The following is an 18,171-nucleotide window of genomic DNA, read 5'->3' on the forward strand; positions in this document are numbered from 1 at the left end:
CTGTGCCCATCCCTGCATTGAAGCTGATCACATCACTTTACACTCCATTCTCTTTTTTAAATACTGGATTCAGCTCAGCCACTTGGTCACACTCTGATGCAAAGAACTGACAGCAAGAGGCCCAGAAATGTAAGGAAGGAATTTACAACTTCAGCCTTGGTTCCATATCATCTCTAGTAATAACATTCAGCAGCTTATGTCTGATTTTCTATTGTCTTTGCTTCACAGTCCAAATATCCTACATTTCTGTGCCCTTAGGCTGCTCTACTATCACTAAAGAACCTCCTTCCCAAGACACGTTGCTTTTCACACTTTTAACTCCGTATATAATTTCTGTCAACTCAGGAGCAGGAAAATCTCTAAAGCAGTGTTAACATCTCAGTTACCAGCTACTCATGTTTTAAATTAATATTTACAATGTTAATAAAAAATTCATTGTTTACCATGGCAACCTGTACCATACATATGCTACTGATGAGAGTGAGAGAACCCATTAAAAATAAATAAAAATAAGCACAGAAATGAACCATATCCATTTCTGGAAACATGATACTTCCAAAGAAGATGAAAAAATTAATCAGCTCTATTAAAAATCCAGATTTTCAAATCAATGCAAGGGAGACCGGAACATGAAATCTTGAGAGTCAATTGTGAATTTTCAGTTTGTGGAGAACTTCCGCAATTTGGGTCTGTACAGTTCTAAGAGGGAGAAAATTAATAATATCAAAATAGAAATTGGATGTAAAAATCTCAGTTTGATCCTACTTCTGTCTAAACTTTATATTCCTCTATTCCTTTCTGACATACTTATTAAAATAGAAGCCTTGGAAAACTCCTATTTTGGCCTATTTTTTTTTGTCCCACCTGTTCATTTGGTTTTGTTGTTTTGGTTTTTTTTCATAACTACAAAATATTCTGCTACAACACAAGAAGCTTATTTTAAAAACCAAAGCTTTCCCCACCTCAATTTCAGGAAACTCTCTAGAAAATACCAAGCCTGGACATCCCATAAGTACTAACCCCAATTTTATTCTGAAGAAGGCTTCTGCCTAATCATGTCTGTGGTAAAGCTTTTCAGATGAAGCATGTGATAAGGAGCAGCATCCTTGCCCTGGAACAACAGGAGCTCATCCCCTGCATCTGAAAGGCTCAGATTCAAGACTCCTGCCTGTGCTGGCTGCAATCCTACAAGCAGCTGAACAGGTAAGCACAATGGCCTGTACAGGTGTGTTCAACCCAAGAGAAGGAATTCTGCTGGAGTGCAGCCCCTCCTGGAACAGCAGCACAATCAGAGCAGGTCACTCTCCTGCCTAGCAGAAATAACTCTGCTGATTTCAGAAAAATTACAGCAAGGATAAATTTAGCTCTGCACAACAAAAATGAGAACTTTACTGCAGGTGAACAATTGTCTGTATCCTATCTTTTCTGAGTAGACATAAAACATCAGGGGACAAATATTCAGTATGGTTTATTATTTTTGTTGTTGTTCTTGATGGCAGTTACTGTCAAAAAATAGAAATATTTTCAGAGCAACAAAAAAAAATACTCCTATACTTCCTACTCTTAACCATGAGCAAAAGATATTAAAACATCATGAATTAGTACTTTTAATATAAGATTTTTATGTGCAATGACTTTTTTCCAAACATCAATAAATCAGGAGGAAAGGCTTGGTCTCTTTGCAAAACACAGAATACATTAGGTACAATTTGTTTTTATTGATTTTCAGGGGCATTTACAGAACACAAAGTGTAGTATAAAAAGAATATATTGCTTAAATATATTCACAGGCATGTTCTTTTCATTTCAGAACTTCAGAAAAACAACAGAAGGTCTTTCCAATCTGCTGTATGCTGGCTGCCACTTCTCTGTGGCACTTGAGGCAGCATTTATTGTGAAATGCAGTGGGGTTTATTTTCAACATGGTCCAAGCACCAAACATTTGATCTCCCTTTCTAGGAATGAGTTATCCAAGCTACAGGAGGATCTTAAGGAGCATACAAAGCCTTGTTAGGCCAATGGTTTCATTTAGAAGTCTGTGTTTTGATGTTGTCTTAGGGTTCAAAGCAAGAAGAACATGCTGGTAAGTATCTAGGAATTCAATATGAGATAAAAGGATGCACTCAGATGACTTAAATCCAGGTTATGGTGACCCTCACATTTCTTTCCAACTCACAAGACAGAGCACAAAATGGAAGAGTCAAGACTGAAAACACCTCCTGAAATAGCTGGGTAAACCACTGACAAGAGGCAGAGTCACAAGAAATGCTGTGAAGCAGATGAGAGAAGAGCCAGGAAAAACAGACTGAAGACCAGAAGACTGAGCCAAACAAAGGCCTCAGGATGATCCTGAAAGGCAGACGGGAAAGGGCATCAATAATTTTGCCAAAAGCCAAGCAGACACACAAACACAGGGGATGCACAGGCAGACAAACCCAAATGAAGCAAAGCTGTGTGATGACTACAAGGCAGAGAGCAACTTGCAGAGTCTCAAATATCTTTGAGAGGCCCTTCTTTGGCATGCAGAGAGGAGCCTGTACAGCAGCACCACTGATATTGCTGATATAGCACCTGTAGAACTGTGCCTTACAGGATTTGTGCAGACTTATCCACTAGAACTGATGCTTGAAAAGTGACTCAGGTGCCCAAAAACAGGTGTGTAAAGGTATCAGTGTGGGACTGGTGGAAATAGAGCAGGACTCACTAAGACTTGGGCACTTCTGGAACAGCAGCTGGAGGCCAGGTGGGGTATGAGTTGTCTACAACAGGACTGCACAGGTTCAGCACTTGCATCACTTACTTCATAACTGATGAGGTAGAAAAGACAAAACTCAGTCAGCCCAAGTGACAGATACAGAAGTTCCACAGTGGTCTCACTGGACAAACAAAACAAAGCCTGATGGTCTCCTTATCCTGTTAGCCTTTCTATGTCAAAACATTACTTGGTTTTGAAAATATTACTGTTTCCAGTCTAATACCACCTCTATCTCACATTGTATGTCATCTCAGCTTCTGTGTTTCAAGTAGTCTTCAATTCCAGAAATAAATGTAATAAATTTCGCATAAAAACATGAGTTCAAATAAAGTAGGAGTGCTTACAGGTCAAATGGAGGATTGTTTTAACTTAAATTCCAGAAAGTTCCTAAACAAGGTGATATTTCACCACAGGGCAGCCCAGGCTCTTCTAGAAGAAAACCGAGACAGTTCTGCAGGAGCAAGTTTCTCTAAACCAGAGGTTTATATTTATCTAGGTTATAGATTTACTTAACTAGAATTTCACCTAAATATACAATGAAAACCAGAGGTTTATATTTATCTAGGTTATAGATTTACTTAACTAGAATTTCACCTAAATATACAATGAAAACCAGAGGTTTATATTTATCTAGGTTATAGGTTTACTTAACTAGCATTTCACCTAAATATACAATGAAAATATATCATGAAAAGCAAATAAAAACTAATGAATACACAACCACTGTAAAATTAGGCCTAGCACAAATTTTCTGGAACTACAAGTGAAGAACATGTCTGAAGACCAAAATATTTATGTGCATAAGCAAAGATCAGCTACCAGTGCACAATTTCACCGATAACATTTGAAAATTTTGCCTATAGCTTTCATAAAATGTATTGGAAGTTTAAATACTGGTATTTCTTTATGACAACTGGACACATGTCATTAACATGGAGTAAAGAAAATTTTACAAAGACACAAATAGAATCAGGGCATATTTAGAGTTAGCAGGGTGTGAATCTCACTGCAAGGCCAGGCATAACTATTATTTTATGTACTGGCTCTGGCTGGGATGGAGTAAATTTTCCTCACAGCAACTTGCAAGATGCTGTGTCTTAGATTCATGGTTAAAACTGTGTTAATAACACACTGATTTTCAGCTGAAGCTGAGCAGTGCTTACAGTGTGCCAAGGCCACTTCTGGTTTTCCCTCCATCCCCCAGCAAACTGGCTGGGGTCAGGCAGGGGGCTGGGAGGAGACATGGCTGGGAGAGCTGACCCAAGTTATCCAGAAGGTTATTCCGTGCCATGTGCCTTGCTCAGCAATAAAGCTGGGGAGGGAATCTTGCCAAGGCAGTCATGGCTCAGACACTGTCTGGGCACGAGCCTGTGGGTGAGCACTGCCTTTTTTTCTTAATTTACTAAACTGTCCTTTTCTTGAGCCACAAGTTTTTCTTGGTTTTACCCTTCCAATTCTCTCCCTGGACCCTGCTGTGGGAGGGTGTAAGAGAGGGGCTGGTGGGTGCTTTGTTGCTGGCATCACATTGTGTCACCAGAGGAAGACAGATGTACCCTGTCTCTGCCATGCACTGGCTCTGCTGGAGAAGCTGAGACTGACTTCAAGCCATCACTTGACTTTTATCAGCATTTTGCATGCACTTTGTGATCTGCAGAGTCCTTATAAAGGCAGGTAATATCTAAAAAGCAAGAAGCTGGGTAAATTTGCTTTCTGCCTTGGAACTGCCCCCAGCTGGGAAATTATTCCTAACAAACCATAAGCTGTAACAACAAAATTGCCATTAAAGCATAAATGTTTTCTATGCTATGTTCTTGCTTGACCTTGCTTGTAGCTGTGCTGGCCAACTGCTAACAGGATCTACATAGTTTAGCTGGAGTTTATGGAGAACTTGGCTCTGAAACACAGTTATTTGCAATGCAGAGGACCATGAGAACAGATCCTCTGAGTTTGTCATGCTGTCTTCTGGCAGAAAACTACAGCATCTATTTACAGCTCTCAGAGTTATCTCTGAATCCACAACTTCTTGTTTATCCATATTTTATTCTCTTGGCTTTGTACCAAAGTATTAATAATAGTTATTGAAAAACAACCAACAGTGCCAAGCAGCTCCTTCTGTCCCAAATAACAGAAGAACTGTCAGATCAATGTGTAGACAGTTACTAATTTATCTGCAGAGCGGTGTAGAGCTGCATGAGATAGAAGTTGCCTCAGGTACTCCAGCTTTCCAAAAGCACAACCAGCTCAGAGTTAATTAGCATGACAATGTACCAGGACACTTCAGCAGGTTTTCTAGCTGGAACAGGATTCTTTGGTACTTTCTGATTACTGTCAGCTTTCGACTTATACCAAGTTAGTCTGGGTGGACCTGTCCTACAGAGCCAAGACTATAAAAATAGCACAAATACACCATTCAGTACATGTGCTTAATGCAGAATGGGGAAGATCCACGCTTCAACAGTTCATAACTGCACAATTCTATTACAAATATTTTTCCTTTGTATTTCTATTTTACTTGAAGTGATTCTGAATCTGAATCTGATTCTTAGTTTCCTCAGCGTCTTCAAACTTGCATGTGCCATTCCAAGGAGGGAGCAGATTTTTATAGCTGTAACATGACAGTAATTTTATTTGCCAGCCAAAGCACTTGGGGAATCATAAAGAAGTTATACACACATGAAAAAAAGACACAATAGAAATATATATATATACTTTTTAAAATATCAAAATACAAATTAAACAAGCAAAGTGGTCTAATAAAAATACAGACACCAGTAGTAATAAGAAAAGCTATTTCTTTGAAATGGAAGAGCCTACTTTGTTTGGTAATTATGATGAACTAAAAGAAAAGCCTTGGTGGGGCAGGCATTCTCCACCTTGATGCTTTCTCACAGCACAGGCACAATTACCACCCAACACCAACACCATGGAGCAGAGCAGCAGGTGTTGTCACACCATCTTTAGGGATTAACGCAGCGCTCTTGAAGCACTGGTCAGTAACAAAAAGCTGAAGAGGTTCTTGATCACAGTGCGATCTAAAGGAAACACAGCTTTGGCAAACCTGAGAATGAGTAAGCAGAGACAGAAGCAGGTGTTAAAGAGATTCTTCCACTCTAAACATAGCAGATGTGGTGATGGAAGGCAAAGAGTAGAAGTTAAAAGAGGAGGAAGGAGAAAGAACAACATAAGAACAAAAGCCAAGGACCAGCAATGCGTTTTAGTGGCAATGAGAAACAGCTCATCAGATCAGAGAACAGTGCAGAGACCAGGGGCTGGCAATGGGGCCAGAAGGGAAGACTACATGGTGTCAGCTACAGCAGAATAATTTCTATTTAACACCAATCATTAAAGTACAGATGTCCTTCTTGGTATTTTATTTTATTTCATTTTATTTTGTTTTCATCTAGCACAAGAGCATTCACAATGCTGAACCAGTAATTTTCATGCAGTTTCTGATGATTAATAACACATTAACCCGAGGTGATTCATTGAATCTGAGGTGACCTTTAGAACAGCAGTGGAAGTGTGACAACTGTTTAAAAACTTAAAGCGGCCATGTTCTTGCTTTCTGAACAAGGTGCAAACACTGTGGATGTAATTAGGTGTTTTCCTTAAGTTCTGTCTGTATCTGCCTGGCATGAGATTTACATTCTAATTTTACATCCAAAACCTGGAGATATACTATAGAGACAGAACCCAAATGATTTTGAGGGAAATCTGACAAAAAGGCACACTTGCTTTAAATGTCATTGGCATAGCTTTAATGATGATGTGAGCTCCTATAACATGGCTGAAGTTGCACCTTCAGAGGTGCTTGTGGAAAGCAAACAAAATGTGAAGCATTCATTTTAGGGACAGGTTCAAGTCCAGCTTCAGAGACTGTGATCTTCACACAAAGCGCCAAAAATGTGTTAGGCAGATTCTCTTTATGTGGCAAAATTTTAAAGCTTTTTATTCCCTCCCACTACAGCTATTTTTAGCTGAACTCCTTGTCCCCATTCTGGTTAGACTCATCTAGCCAGATTAGGATTAAAGGGAGCACAGCAGTGGTCCCACAGGAGTGTTCACCCCCTCATTAATGAGGCACAGAATTACAATTAAAAGCTCTTGTTGCTTTCTAGAATTAAATAAAAGCAGAAGATAATATTTTTTTAAATTTTGCCTTACACTTCCTTCATTCATAGCTTTTCAAAACCATTGCACAACGTCAGCAGAATGAGCATTCCCCCCTTGTCAACCATCTGGGAGCTCAGAGAAAGCCTTTGGGACTGCACTGGGATTCTGAGCCCTGAAACATTGCAATGAAACAGAGCTCCCTGCACCAGCCCAACCAACCCTGCTGTTCAACATCCTGTCAGTCATCACAAAAAATATGTCATAAGCAAAGGAGAAAGTCACACCACAGCCACCTCAGGCTTTTGTGGTGCTACTGGCAGCCCATTTGCCAGCATCTGGCTGGCAATCCTTCACTGTACAGCACTTGCTCTGACTAATACAAATCACTTGTACACAAAGGCAGCAGAAAAAAGCCCACAGCAACTAATTCATCAAATCTTAAAGAAAAACTAAGAGAGGAAAATGTAGATCTGAATGTCAAAATACCATTCCATTGTTAGCCTATGTGCAGAAATAGAGACCAACAACTGCTCTCTTCTTGGCAAACCTAAATGTGACCAGAGAGCTGATCTCCCCTTCTGTCCAATTGGTCTGGTAAACTGAGAGGCAACAATTGATTTTTATGAAAAAAATCTTCAGAAAAGCCATTATACCACACTCAAAGAACCACAACAGGTTTGACAACTCTTCTCTCAATGCTCCATAATTTTGTCTCAAGGTGGAAAGCCACATCAGCATGACAGTAAATTGTTTCTGTGCATTTGAACAGCTTGGTTCTGACTGGTAACTAAATAAAGTAAGATAGACAATGCCTGATTGGCAGAGTTTTCCCATTTTTATCACTCCAGGAATGCTACACGAGGCATACACGAGTGTCCACAACAATATGAGGGCTAAGAGAACTGTAACAGATAGCCAGATTTGTAAATCCTTGGGATACCAGATGACTTATGCATTACATTACAATAAATTGCCTCTGAAACTGTGGCATGCTGCTTTGGGGAAGGAACACTTCGGTGTCCTCCCAGGAACAGAACTTTTGTTATTCTCAATTGCTCTAATTAGTGCTCTTCAGAGCCCTGTGGCTATAGCTATTAGCTTTCCAACACAGCGACAACATTCTCCAGGCAACAAGATGGTTACAAAATACACCCTTCAAACTAGTTAGCAAAAGGCTATGGGAGCTCAAAAGTACTCTTTATAATCAGAGCAAGATGTATGATTCTGTATTTTCAGCCTAGGGAGAAACCAGGCAGAATGTAAGTGTTACACATTCACTCTTGGGAGAGTTTTCTTAAATGTTTACAGTAAAAATGATAAATTCTGAATGCACAGATTAACTATTTTAGTACTGCTGTAATTAAAAGCAAATAAGGTTGTCTCCCTACACACACATCCCAACCTGCATTTCAGGATTAAAAGTTTCTGAATTCAAGTACTGATTTCAACTTTATTGTCCTCTGTCTGAAATGAACCCATGGATTATCTGATTCTCAGTCTTGATAACCCTTACAGAAGAAGAACTGCTATTATTTAATACACAAGGATCAGTCCCTTAATTTGCCACTAGGCATCTTCCCAGAGCAGACTATGGAAGATTCTGGCTGTGTGGTGTGATCTGTGATCTTTTCTAAAGGGCAGAGGTACTAATGTTTGTCTTCACTGCTGTATGGTTCAGTAACAGGCTTACAGCTACATTATTATTTTTTAATTTGATTTAGGTATTTCCTGGTTACTGGCCTGAAAGGTCACTGCTGGAATATTTACAGAGATATTTTTGGTGGTCTCCTCCCCACCCCAAGCTTGCTCCTACCACAGCTCAATATTTGGTTCTGGCTGGGATAGAACATTTGATTGGAGAAGATACAATAGCCTTTTTTCCTTTACCCTCAAAACATTAATAAGAAAGTTCATATCTGAAACACAAATGTAATGACATTCTGTTTGCTGCCTGAATAGCAACAAACTACATCCTAGCATCAGGACTCTGAACAAGGTTTGGGGTTTTTTTCTTTTAGAGAAATAGAAATGCCTTAATTTTTCATTTAAGTTTTCAAGCACAGATCTTACACTTGTGGCATTGCTCATCTTGAAGTATTATGGGTTTTTACTGCAAGTGCAATATTAATAAAAAGAGACATTCAGTTGATATTCTGAATTTTCAAAATATCATAGAAATTTCTTTGTACTCACTACACAACTTTCTTGTAAGGTCCTGAAAGATTACTGCCCTTAATTGTAGTTGTAGAAATGTAGAAATGAGGTTTAGTAACTGCCCAAAATCACAAAGTTAATCACTAGAGGAAGTGGGAATGCTATCCTATTTTATTTTATCATTAGGCTCAGAGAAATTAGAGGTTAAAATCACTTTCAAACCACAAGTTGAAAAGTGGCAGCTGGTTCACAGAATCACAGAATATTCTGAGTTGGAAGGGACCCACAAGAATCATTGAGTCCATCTCTTAAGTGAATGGCCTATGCAGGGATGATGGTTGACTGTTTAGAATTCAGAATAAGCATTATTTATCTTCAATTCATATTCAAACCCAGTATTTATGTGAAGAAGTAAAGATTGCTTGATAGGGAGAAGACTGGATGAGAAAAAACTGTGCTTGTTCCTGAACACTATGACAGCCAACCAGGCCCAGCAACAGATGCTGAATATTCAGGAGCTGAGTATAAAAACACTGAACTCCAGAGCTGACTCTGCAATAAACCCAGAACAGCCTGCAATAGCCTGAGTCAAAACAAGACATGAAAAAGTCTTGAGTGGGACAGTACTTACAGCCAACAGCAGCCAGGATGCAAACAAGCTCCAGTAAACTTGCATGTTCTTCTTGTGAAGCTGCAGATGTTGTCTGGTCTTGACCCATCAGCATCTAAGCCAGCTGCAGGTTTTTCATGGCAGCTGGGAAATTTGCATGACTCACAATAAAATACATTTTCACTGTCCCTTACCTTGAAAGGTTACTTGCTGAAGGGCAGTGAAATGTCATTTGGGGTAAATGGCTTCTCATACAAGCAGGGTATTGTTCCAGACATACAAAGTCTAATTTATATCCTCAGTTGTTGAGATATGTTGGCAGTGGGTTCTTCTCAATCTTTTATTATCAATTCTGTGATTTTGTGATCAATCACTAATCAAGCATGACTTCCAAAGATGGTGCGCAGCAAAGAAATGGAGACAAGCTGAAACAGGAATCTACATCCAAAGATGTGGGGAAAAACAACCCATAAGAAATATGATACAGACAGACTCCTTGTCTAGGTTTTGCAAGGAAGAATCTTTTCAGGAAACATTTTAAAAACATCAGACCTAAAGATCCAATTGCCTTCTTGGTCTCATTTCTTCATGGTTTTCGGTAGACATCATCCTTTATAGCTTTGTTTTCTCCTTGTTCTCTCTGATTCTTTCTCATCATTATCTTAACAAATTTCCTCAATTATTTCTTTCAGTATTTCTGAGGATAAAGCTTGAAATTTGTGACTCATCAACTTTCTGGAAAGCAGATACTGACCACCACTCCATGTGGACAGGACATGGCACACAACCTTCCTCTTTGCTGTGTTATGGGAATGTACCAGTGTCACATCACAGAACAGCCACAGACAAAATAAGGCTCAGAGGGATCTAAACTTGCCGTGGTATGAGGCCACTGACCTGTTCCATTTATCCTGCTTTCTGCACAGGCTGTGGCACAGCCCAAGCCAGGCAAAGCAATCTGCTGAATAAAGGCCTTGCTGGAACCTTGGTGCGCTCTGGCAAAGCTCCACTGTACTAAACAAGGTCCCACGGGATCCTCATGCAGCGAGCCAAAAATGTCCTGTACACCTTTTCTTTCAGTATGCAGTTTAATTTTTCACTTAAGTATAACAACTACTAAACTTCCATTACAGAATTTGCATCTTTATCCTTCAGATTTCATTAGGAGAGTGCACAAACGTGTGCAGGAATCAGGCTAACAGCTGGCGTTCAGGCATCTGTGCATAACCCAGCACTGAGCCTCACGGCTGCACAATAAATACGTGACCCGGGTTTATTTCCCCCTGCCCTTTAACAAGACATTGACAAAGCAGCAGAGGAACTGCCCGAGTTCAGCTATCCCAGCACCACGGGCAGGGCTCCCCCGGCCTCCAGTGACACAGGACACTTGCACAAACAGCTTGCACAAGCAGGTGGCCCAATCTGGAACTAGTGGATTAGCAACATTATCCCACTTAATGAAAGCTCGAGATTTCATTAAATGAAATTATTGTCCAGCACGAGTGTACACAGCAGTTAGAGTGAATGTGTATGGATCGAAACCGCTCTGTGGAGATTTGCAAATTACTGACGGGTGCTACAAGGTGTTATTTGTAAAGGGCTTATCCAGCACTTTAAATGAACTAAAATCTTCAAACTTTTCCAGTCACAGCTGGAACGAGGGGATCACGCGAGCGTACGGACAAGACAGCGACCTCCCCCTCCCACCCCTCAGACAAAATGGCGGCCAGCCGGCGGCCAGCCCGCGCCCCGCCCGCGGCCCCGCCCTCCGCGCGTCACGGTGGGGCGAGGCGCGCGCGCCCCTCTGGGCGCTCCACCGCGCCCCGGAATAGCCGCATGTTCGGCCCGGGGCGGCGCGTCCGCCCTGCTGATTGGCTCTCTACCGCGTCACTCCCGGCCCGCCCGCTCGCTGATTGGCGGGGTGCGGGGGGCGGGCCGAGGAGGCCGGAGGGCAGGAAGGCGCCATGGCGGCCGTGGCCCAGTGCGTGCGGGGAGCGGTGCGCCCGCGCCTCCCGCTACTGAGCGTCGCACTGAGGTGAGGGGGCCGCGCCGCGCCGCTCGCCTGACACCAGGCACTCGGGCCGGGGCCGCGCTCGCCGCCGCACCGGGAGGAGAGCGAGGCGCGGGCCCGCCGCGCTGGGCTCCCAAGCCCTGAAGAACCCTGTCCGACAGCCGGGCCGGGCTGGGCCGGGGCCGCCCCCATCCCCCGCCGCTCTTCGGTGCTCTCCATTGCTCTTCTCCGGGAGAGCGGGCCCGGCTCGGCCCGGCACTGCGGGGAGAGCGGAGGCTCCAGGCCCGGAGCGTCCATGCGGCGGGCGGGGATAGAGCCCTTGTGCGAGCGCGGCGCTGGTCCCGCAGCCTCGTCCTTGGGTGGCTCGGCTCGCTCAGCCTTGGGAACGCCGCGGGGCATGGGGAGCCATTGTGTGTGCGGGCGGGCCCGGGCTCCCCGCTGCTTGCCGGGGACAGGCGGCACGGGGTGCCGGTACACTGAGGGGACAGGAGGCACTGAGGGGACACGAGGCACGGGGGTGCCCGTGCACAGCGGGGACAGGCGGCACGGGGGTGTCGGTACACTGAGGGGACAGGCGGCACGGGGGTGTCGGTACACTGAGGGGACAGGAGGCACGGGGGTGTCGGTACACTGAGGGGACAGGAGGCACGGGGTGCCGGTGCGCTGAGGGGACAGGAGGCACGGGGTGCCGGTGCGCTGAGGGGACAGGCGGCACGGGGTGCCGGTACACTGAGGGGACAGGAGGCACGGGGGTGCCTCTCTACTGAGGGGACAGGCGGCTCGGGGGTGCCTCTCCAGCGGCCAGGCCCGGCTCTGCGCCTGGCTTTTCTGGGAGGCTCTTGCCGGCGATTGCATCACGGAATTTGTTTCTTCATAGAGCGCAGGGCTGAAAACGCGCACTCCCCTTTGAAGCTCTGTGAAGTTCAGTGACTATAAACTGAGTGTAGTGGACACTTACAGGCTGATATCTTGCTACAGTTACTTACTGCTACAGTTTAAATGGCCGGAGGTCTGCTGCTTCTGGCAGCGGGTTCTGCACGCAGTATTCACAAGCTTAGAATTGTATGAATTCGTGCTTTGATGTGGGAATTTGTGGATGTTATGTGTCAAAGTGTCTTTTATATCTAGAAAATTCTGATATCTTACAAAATAGGCACCAGAATAATAATTTCCATCTTTTTGCCTTAGAACATCGCCACGACTGCTTTGTGCAGCAACACAACAGAAAAATACTGGCCAGAACTTGGAAGAAGACCAGAGTCAGAGCCAAAATGAGCAGAAGGTGGAACCCAGCTCTGTTGAAAAACTGCTAGCTGAAGAAAAGGCCAAACTGGAAGAACAGCTAAGAGAAGTTACTGTAAGTGCCCCTGGGTTATTAGGTTGCACATGTTGCAAGCTGTGTGCCCAAGAGCCTGCACAGTGGGAGCTCAGTGCACAGTCTGGATGTGGTTATGTGACTTCTGTTCAGTTGTGTAAAATCCACAATTTAATAATTTCTTTAAACTTAAGAGTACATGTCCTACAAGATCTGGGATGCATCCCTGGTTGAAAATGAATATCTTGGATAATTTCTTTCCAGTTTCTGGATGGAATTGGACCTTTTCCAGCCAGAAAACTGGTTACTGATTTTCACGTTTTGCTCAGTGGAGAAGCAATTTCTGTGAGCCATGGAAGGGTGTGAATGTGTCTCTGGTGTGTGCATTTCTGTGTGTTAACAGTAGACTTCATGGAAACAGCTGCTGGCTTTCCAAAGGTCAGAGTTAATGGTGCTTAGCTTTTGTACAATAGTGTATTTAGGCCATTGTTAGGAAGCTTCAAACCTTTTCTGTTGGAGAGCCCTTCAGACTCGAGGCTGAAGTGTCACATCCCTTCTGTGTTGCCTCGTGTATCTTGCATTCTCTCCTGTGCACAACTGCAGCAGCTGAAGGATGCCCTGGGAGGTGGGAGGTGGCATTAAGCTAAAATATTAATGAGTGCTTTATATGAAATGTCTTTCTGACATTTGAGACTTCAAGAGGTAGCCCAGACTCTTCTGTAGAACCAGCACCTGTGGATCATACTTGGATTGAGTTTGCTTTCTGTTGCCCTTCCCAAAGCTCTACAGGAAAAATTGGAGATGTCATTTAATGCCTTAGTTTGCTGTTGGTTGCTTAATGGAGCTCTTCAGGCAGCTTGTTGAGTATTTTTATTCTGTTTTGAGATTCTTCACTGGCATTCAAAGCTCAGGCATATTCAGGGTTAGTTGGTAAAGCACTCAGTGTGAATTTTTATTTTATTAATTTTATTGTATTTCACATCATAGTGCAGCTCCTGGTGAATGCCCATATTTCTAGGAATAGACTAAAACTTGACCTAAACAAGAGAGGAGTTAGGCTTCAGTTTGTAAAGGCTGAGAAAACTGAAGGCACTCTCTGGTGTTTGTGGAGAGGGAAGAGATGGTTTGAAAGTCATGCCTGGGTTGAATCTGATTTGCTGTGGTGTCACTGCACCTCATGACTGATGAAGGATTTCTGGGAGCCCACAGCAGAAAAAGCAGAATTACTGGGTTCATTCTCTGTAGAGAGAACATTTTTTCCAGCTAATCTGTTGACAAATGCTAAGAGTTTGGAAAACCATCTGATTTCCTTTCCCTCATTTCTGTCCTTCTGAAGTGAAGCAAACTTTAGTCTTGCTAGGAGGGATGGGGTGATAATTGGCATGTTCATTCAGATTCCCCTAATGGTGGATTTAGGGTATGAAGCTGTTTAAAATGCTGTTTTATACTGACTATGCTGGATTGTTGTCAGCTGCCTGACTAGGAGGAATAACTCCTGTTACTGTTTTTTCTTCTTTAGGAGAAGTACAAGCGTGCCTTGGCAGATGCAGAAAATGTGAGGCAAAGGAGCCAGAAACTGGTGGAGGAGGCAAAGTTATACGGTCAGTGGTGTTCACTGTGAGACCCAGGAAATGCAAAACCTGGAACAATGAAACTGACTGGCTTATTATTGTATTGGCAAGTTCTGCTTCCCAATGATTCTGACTACTTGCTTAAATAATGTGTTTGAGACAGAGAGGTCTGAACAGTTTCCTCAGTTTGCATCAGAATTGTGACCATCTCCCCAGCCAAGGGCAAGACTTCAACTGATGAAGTCAACAGCTGACACTTTCTCTAAATTTAGTATCTGGTTTCCTACAATGTGTATTGCATTTGTAGATTTTTATTTTTTTTTTAGTAAGTTTTGCAGCCTGAAGTTTGCCTTTTCATGTACTTTGGTCTCAGATCTCACCAAGAACATAGAATATTGGTTTGGGTTTCTGGGGTGTTTTTGTTTTTTTGGGGGTTTTTTGTTTTGTTTTTTTTTGGGGGAGGAGGGGGATGTTAGGTTGTTTGGGGGCTTTTTTGTGGGGTTGGTTGGTTTTTGGGGGGTGTTCTTGGGTTGGTTGAGGTTTTTTGTTTTGCTTTTTTGGTTGGTTGGGGGTTTTTATATTTTGTTTGAGGGTTTTTGTTGTTTTCTGTTCTTAGTGTTTTGAATTTGGTCCTTTTTTGATTTTGGGTTATTTTTGTGGGGTTTTTTTAGCCTTTTACAGTCTGTTGAAGATGATAGCTTTCAAATAGAAGTAATACCTCCGAATGAATGGATTCTTTTCAGTGGTAGAAATGTACAATCACTGGCTGTGAGGAGTGCTAGAAGCACATCTTCCTTTAAGAGCCAGACTAGTAGCATCTGATTTAGCTTTCTGACATTCCCAGCACAAATCTGTAAAACAGAAGTTGTGTGCAAATGCTGCAGCAGCAGAGTGCTGTTTTATCCTGGTGTTTGAAAAATGAGTTCTCTTTTTCACCACACAGCATACACAGCTGTAGTTGAATTCTCAGTACTCAAGTTCTCATTTCTGAACAAGGGTCTCCAGTTAATGTGTACTGGAAGAAAAGGACACAGCACTCCTGCATTCCTTTTCATGGATGTCTGAGTGCTTCATCCTGAGGCTGATTGGCAATAAGCATTGTTTGACTAATGTTCTACTTACTGCAGAGTACTTGGAGTCATGTCTCAGCTTAGAGGTGCTACAATAGAAATTAATTTATTTTGAAAACTAGATTACATAGAATCTGTAGGTTTTACTGCTTATGCATGACTGCTTGTTCTGTTGAAAAAGGAGAAAGTCATTTCTGAGACTTGCATAAATTGGGAGTTGCAGTCACTGATATTTGCAAACATAATGTATGCAATAAAAAAACCAAACCAAACCATCTTTTGAAGAGTTTGGTTATTTGGTTTGATCCAGATAACTAGACAGCTGATTTTCTATATTTGGTACAGTTCAGCCCCAATCACAGCTCTAGTTTCTAGTTTGAAACCATGACAGGTTTTTTTTTTCAGATTTTTGGAACTACTTGGACATTGTTAGTCACTGTTCTATAAAGAGCTTGAGTCTCTACAGAGCTGAGCAGTTTTTAGAGAGACCCTTTCCTGACAACTAGCTGATCCCACAGATCTTGTAAGGTGCTTCTACAGCTGGGGGGGTTTTTGTTTAAACCAGGGATGTGGCCTCTGGTAATGGTCATATCACTTCTTGGTAAGGAAAAAGCCCCATCCAGAATGTGATCTAGAATTAAAAAGGCTGAATCCAGCTTAAAAAAGAACCAAATCAAAACCCAAACTGAAACCCAGTGCTGTTTGTCCTTTGCTTACCTCTTTGTAGGAATGTGTTAATTTATTGAAATGTTTTAATTTTTTCTTGACTGCTGATGCCTTAAGTGAAAATAGTCCAGATTCTCTTAGTGTGAGCCACAGAACAGCCTCAGGACAAGGACTGGGATTAATCTGGAAATTGCTCAGTATTTGCCAGGCACAGCTGCTGATTCTGTAAAAGAGGTTTGTAGAGGGAGGGAGAGGTGCAAGTTCTCTTCATTCAAGGAAGAATCCTTGTTCATCTCTTGAAATGCTCATGAGTCTGATTACATGCTTGTCTTCTGCAAATCTTTTTCTGACATCAGATTAAAAGGTAGAAGGGTAGGAATAGGGCAACATAATGCTTTGGAGTTAGGTGATGAGAGAGACCTGAGGAAACTACTTGAAGCCAACTGAAGGTTTTGGTAACTTTGGTAAGAATTCTGTTATTGTTAGGTTTGAGTTAAAATCACTTTTTTTTTTGTTTTCCATAGAAGTAGAGGAGATGGTGTGGATTTCAAGGTATCTCTAATAGTAATTTATTTAATCATCCAAAACTGGAAAGGATATTTTACCCCAAATGATTACAGTATCTCATATATTCTTAAAAGTCTAAGAGTGCAGATTATTGTTGTAGCTTTTGGGGTTGTGAGGTTGGGGGATTTGAACACTTGTTTCCCTCAGCGGACTAATCCCATTCTCTCCTCCTTTATACATTTTCAGGGATCCAGAGCTTCTGTAAGGACTTACTAGAAGTTGCAGACATTTTGGAGAAAGCGACAGAAAGCGTTCCAAAAGAAGAAATCAAAGATGAAAACCCTCACTTGAAGAGCTTGTACGAAGGTCTTGTCATGACCGAGATGCAGATCCAGAAGGTGTTCAAAAAGCACGGCCTGCTCAGACTGAACCCTGTGGGGGCCAAGTTCGACCCGTACGAGCACGAGGCGCTGTTCCACACGGCGGCCGAGGGCCGGGAGCCCGGCTCCATCGCGCTCGTCTCCAAGGTCGGCTACAAGCTGCACGGCCGCACGCTGCGGCCCGCCCTCGTGGGCGTGGTCAAGGACGCGTAGCGGCTCCGCCCGGGGCGCTCCGGGGCCGTACCACTATTAAACAGCTGCATGGTTTCTCTCACACCGTGCTTCCCTCGTTCCTCTGCTCCCTGAGAGGGTTACATGAGTTGGTTGAGGTTTCCCAGTGAAAATGAAGTAACCGATGAAATTCTCCTGCTTAGTGGCCTTCGACATCACTGTTCCATGAGCTCTTCTTCAGTGTGAAGAGAGCCATTAAGCCCTCTAATGCTTTAGATTAGATAATGTTTTATACAACTATTGCTCCTGAGATGGTGAATTAAATTGAAAAGAATGAAACGCTCACAAGAGTGGTGCAATTTCGAGTTTATCACTGTGTGTAGATTGAAAATGCAGATAGTGGTTCAGACAGTTCCTTTGGTTTTGTAGAATCTCACCTTGCAGAAGTGGGTGATGTAGTACAAAGAACCTGCCTTCTGCAAGCACCCATCAGCTTTTACACACTGATGTGACAAATGCCCTGTTTTGTCTATTCAAAAATAATCTCTCAACAACTGAAACTGAAACCTGTGTGAATTCTGAACTGTAAATAAATGGCAATGGAGATTAGATATCTTTTGTAATTGCTCAACCTTTTTGTCCTGTACTAACATTGAATCAGGAAAACCATCTAATACTTGTATGGCATTGAAGAACCAATAGAATTTATCCTATCTCTGGATTTTTAATTTAATGTTGTATAAATTGGTTTAAATAATTTTTATAGTCTTGTAACTTCCAGCTTTGCAATCAGTTTGTTATGCAAACTGTAGTTACAATCCTGATGGGAGCCAGAACACCCAAAGAAG

General features: G+C 42.6%; 1 protein-coding gene across 1 annotated transcript; it reads left to right on the forward strand.

The window, feature by feature from the left end:
- Positions 1-11,567: 11,567 nt before the first annotated feature.
- On the forward strand, positions 11,568-17,934 carry GRPEL1 (GrpE like 1, mitochondrial). Its single transcript, XM_058024552.1, has 4 exons — positions 11,568-11,667; positions 12,832-13,000; positions 14,478-14,559; positions 17,019-17,934. Exons 1-4 carry the CDS (start codon positions 11,597-11,599, stop codon positions 17,363-17,365), a joined length of 669 nt encoding a protein of 222 aa, XP_057880535.1. The 5' UTR covers positions 11,568-11,596; the 3' UTR covers positions 17,366-17,934.
- Positions 17,935-18,171: the final 237 nt, after the last annotated feature.

The sequence above is a fragment of the Melospiza georgiana genome, chromosome 5, assembly GCF_028018845.1.
Source record: "Melospiza georgiana isolate bMelGeo1 chromosome 5, bMelGeo1.pri, whole genome shotgun sequence".
NCBI classification, from domain to species: Eukaryota; Metazoa; Chordata; class Aves; order Passeriformes; family Passerellidae; genus Melospiza; species Melospiza georgiana.

What these genes read in the sequence shown, in the direction of transcription:
- GRPEL1 (XM_058024552.1), top strand. Translation starts at nt 11,597, where the DNA reads ATGGCGGCCGTGGCCCAGTGCGTGCGGGGAGCGGTGCGCCCGCGCCTC. An exon ending in CTACTGAGCGTCGCACTGAG is followed by an intron (nt 11,668 to 12,831) that starts GTGAGGGGGCCG and finishes TTTTTGCCTTAG; the next exon opens with AACATCGCCACGACTGCTTT. An exon ending in GGAGGAGGCAAAGTTATACG is followed by an intron (nt 14,560 to 17,018) that starts GTCAGTGGTGTT and finishes ATACATTTTCAG; the next exon opens with GGATCCAGAGCTTCTGTAAG.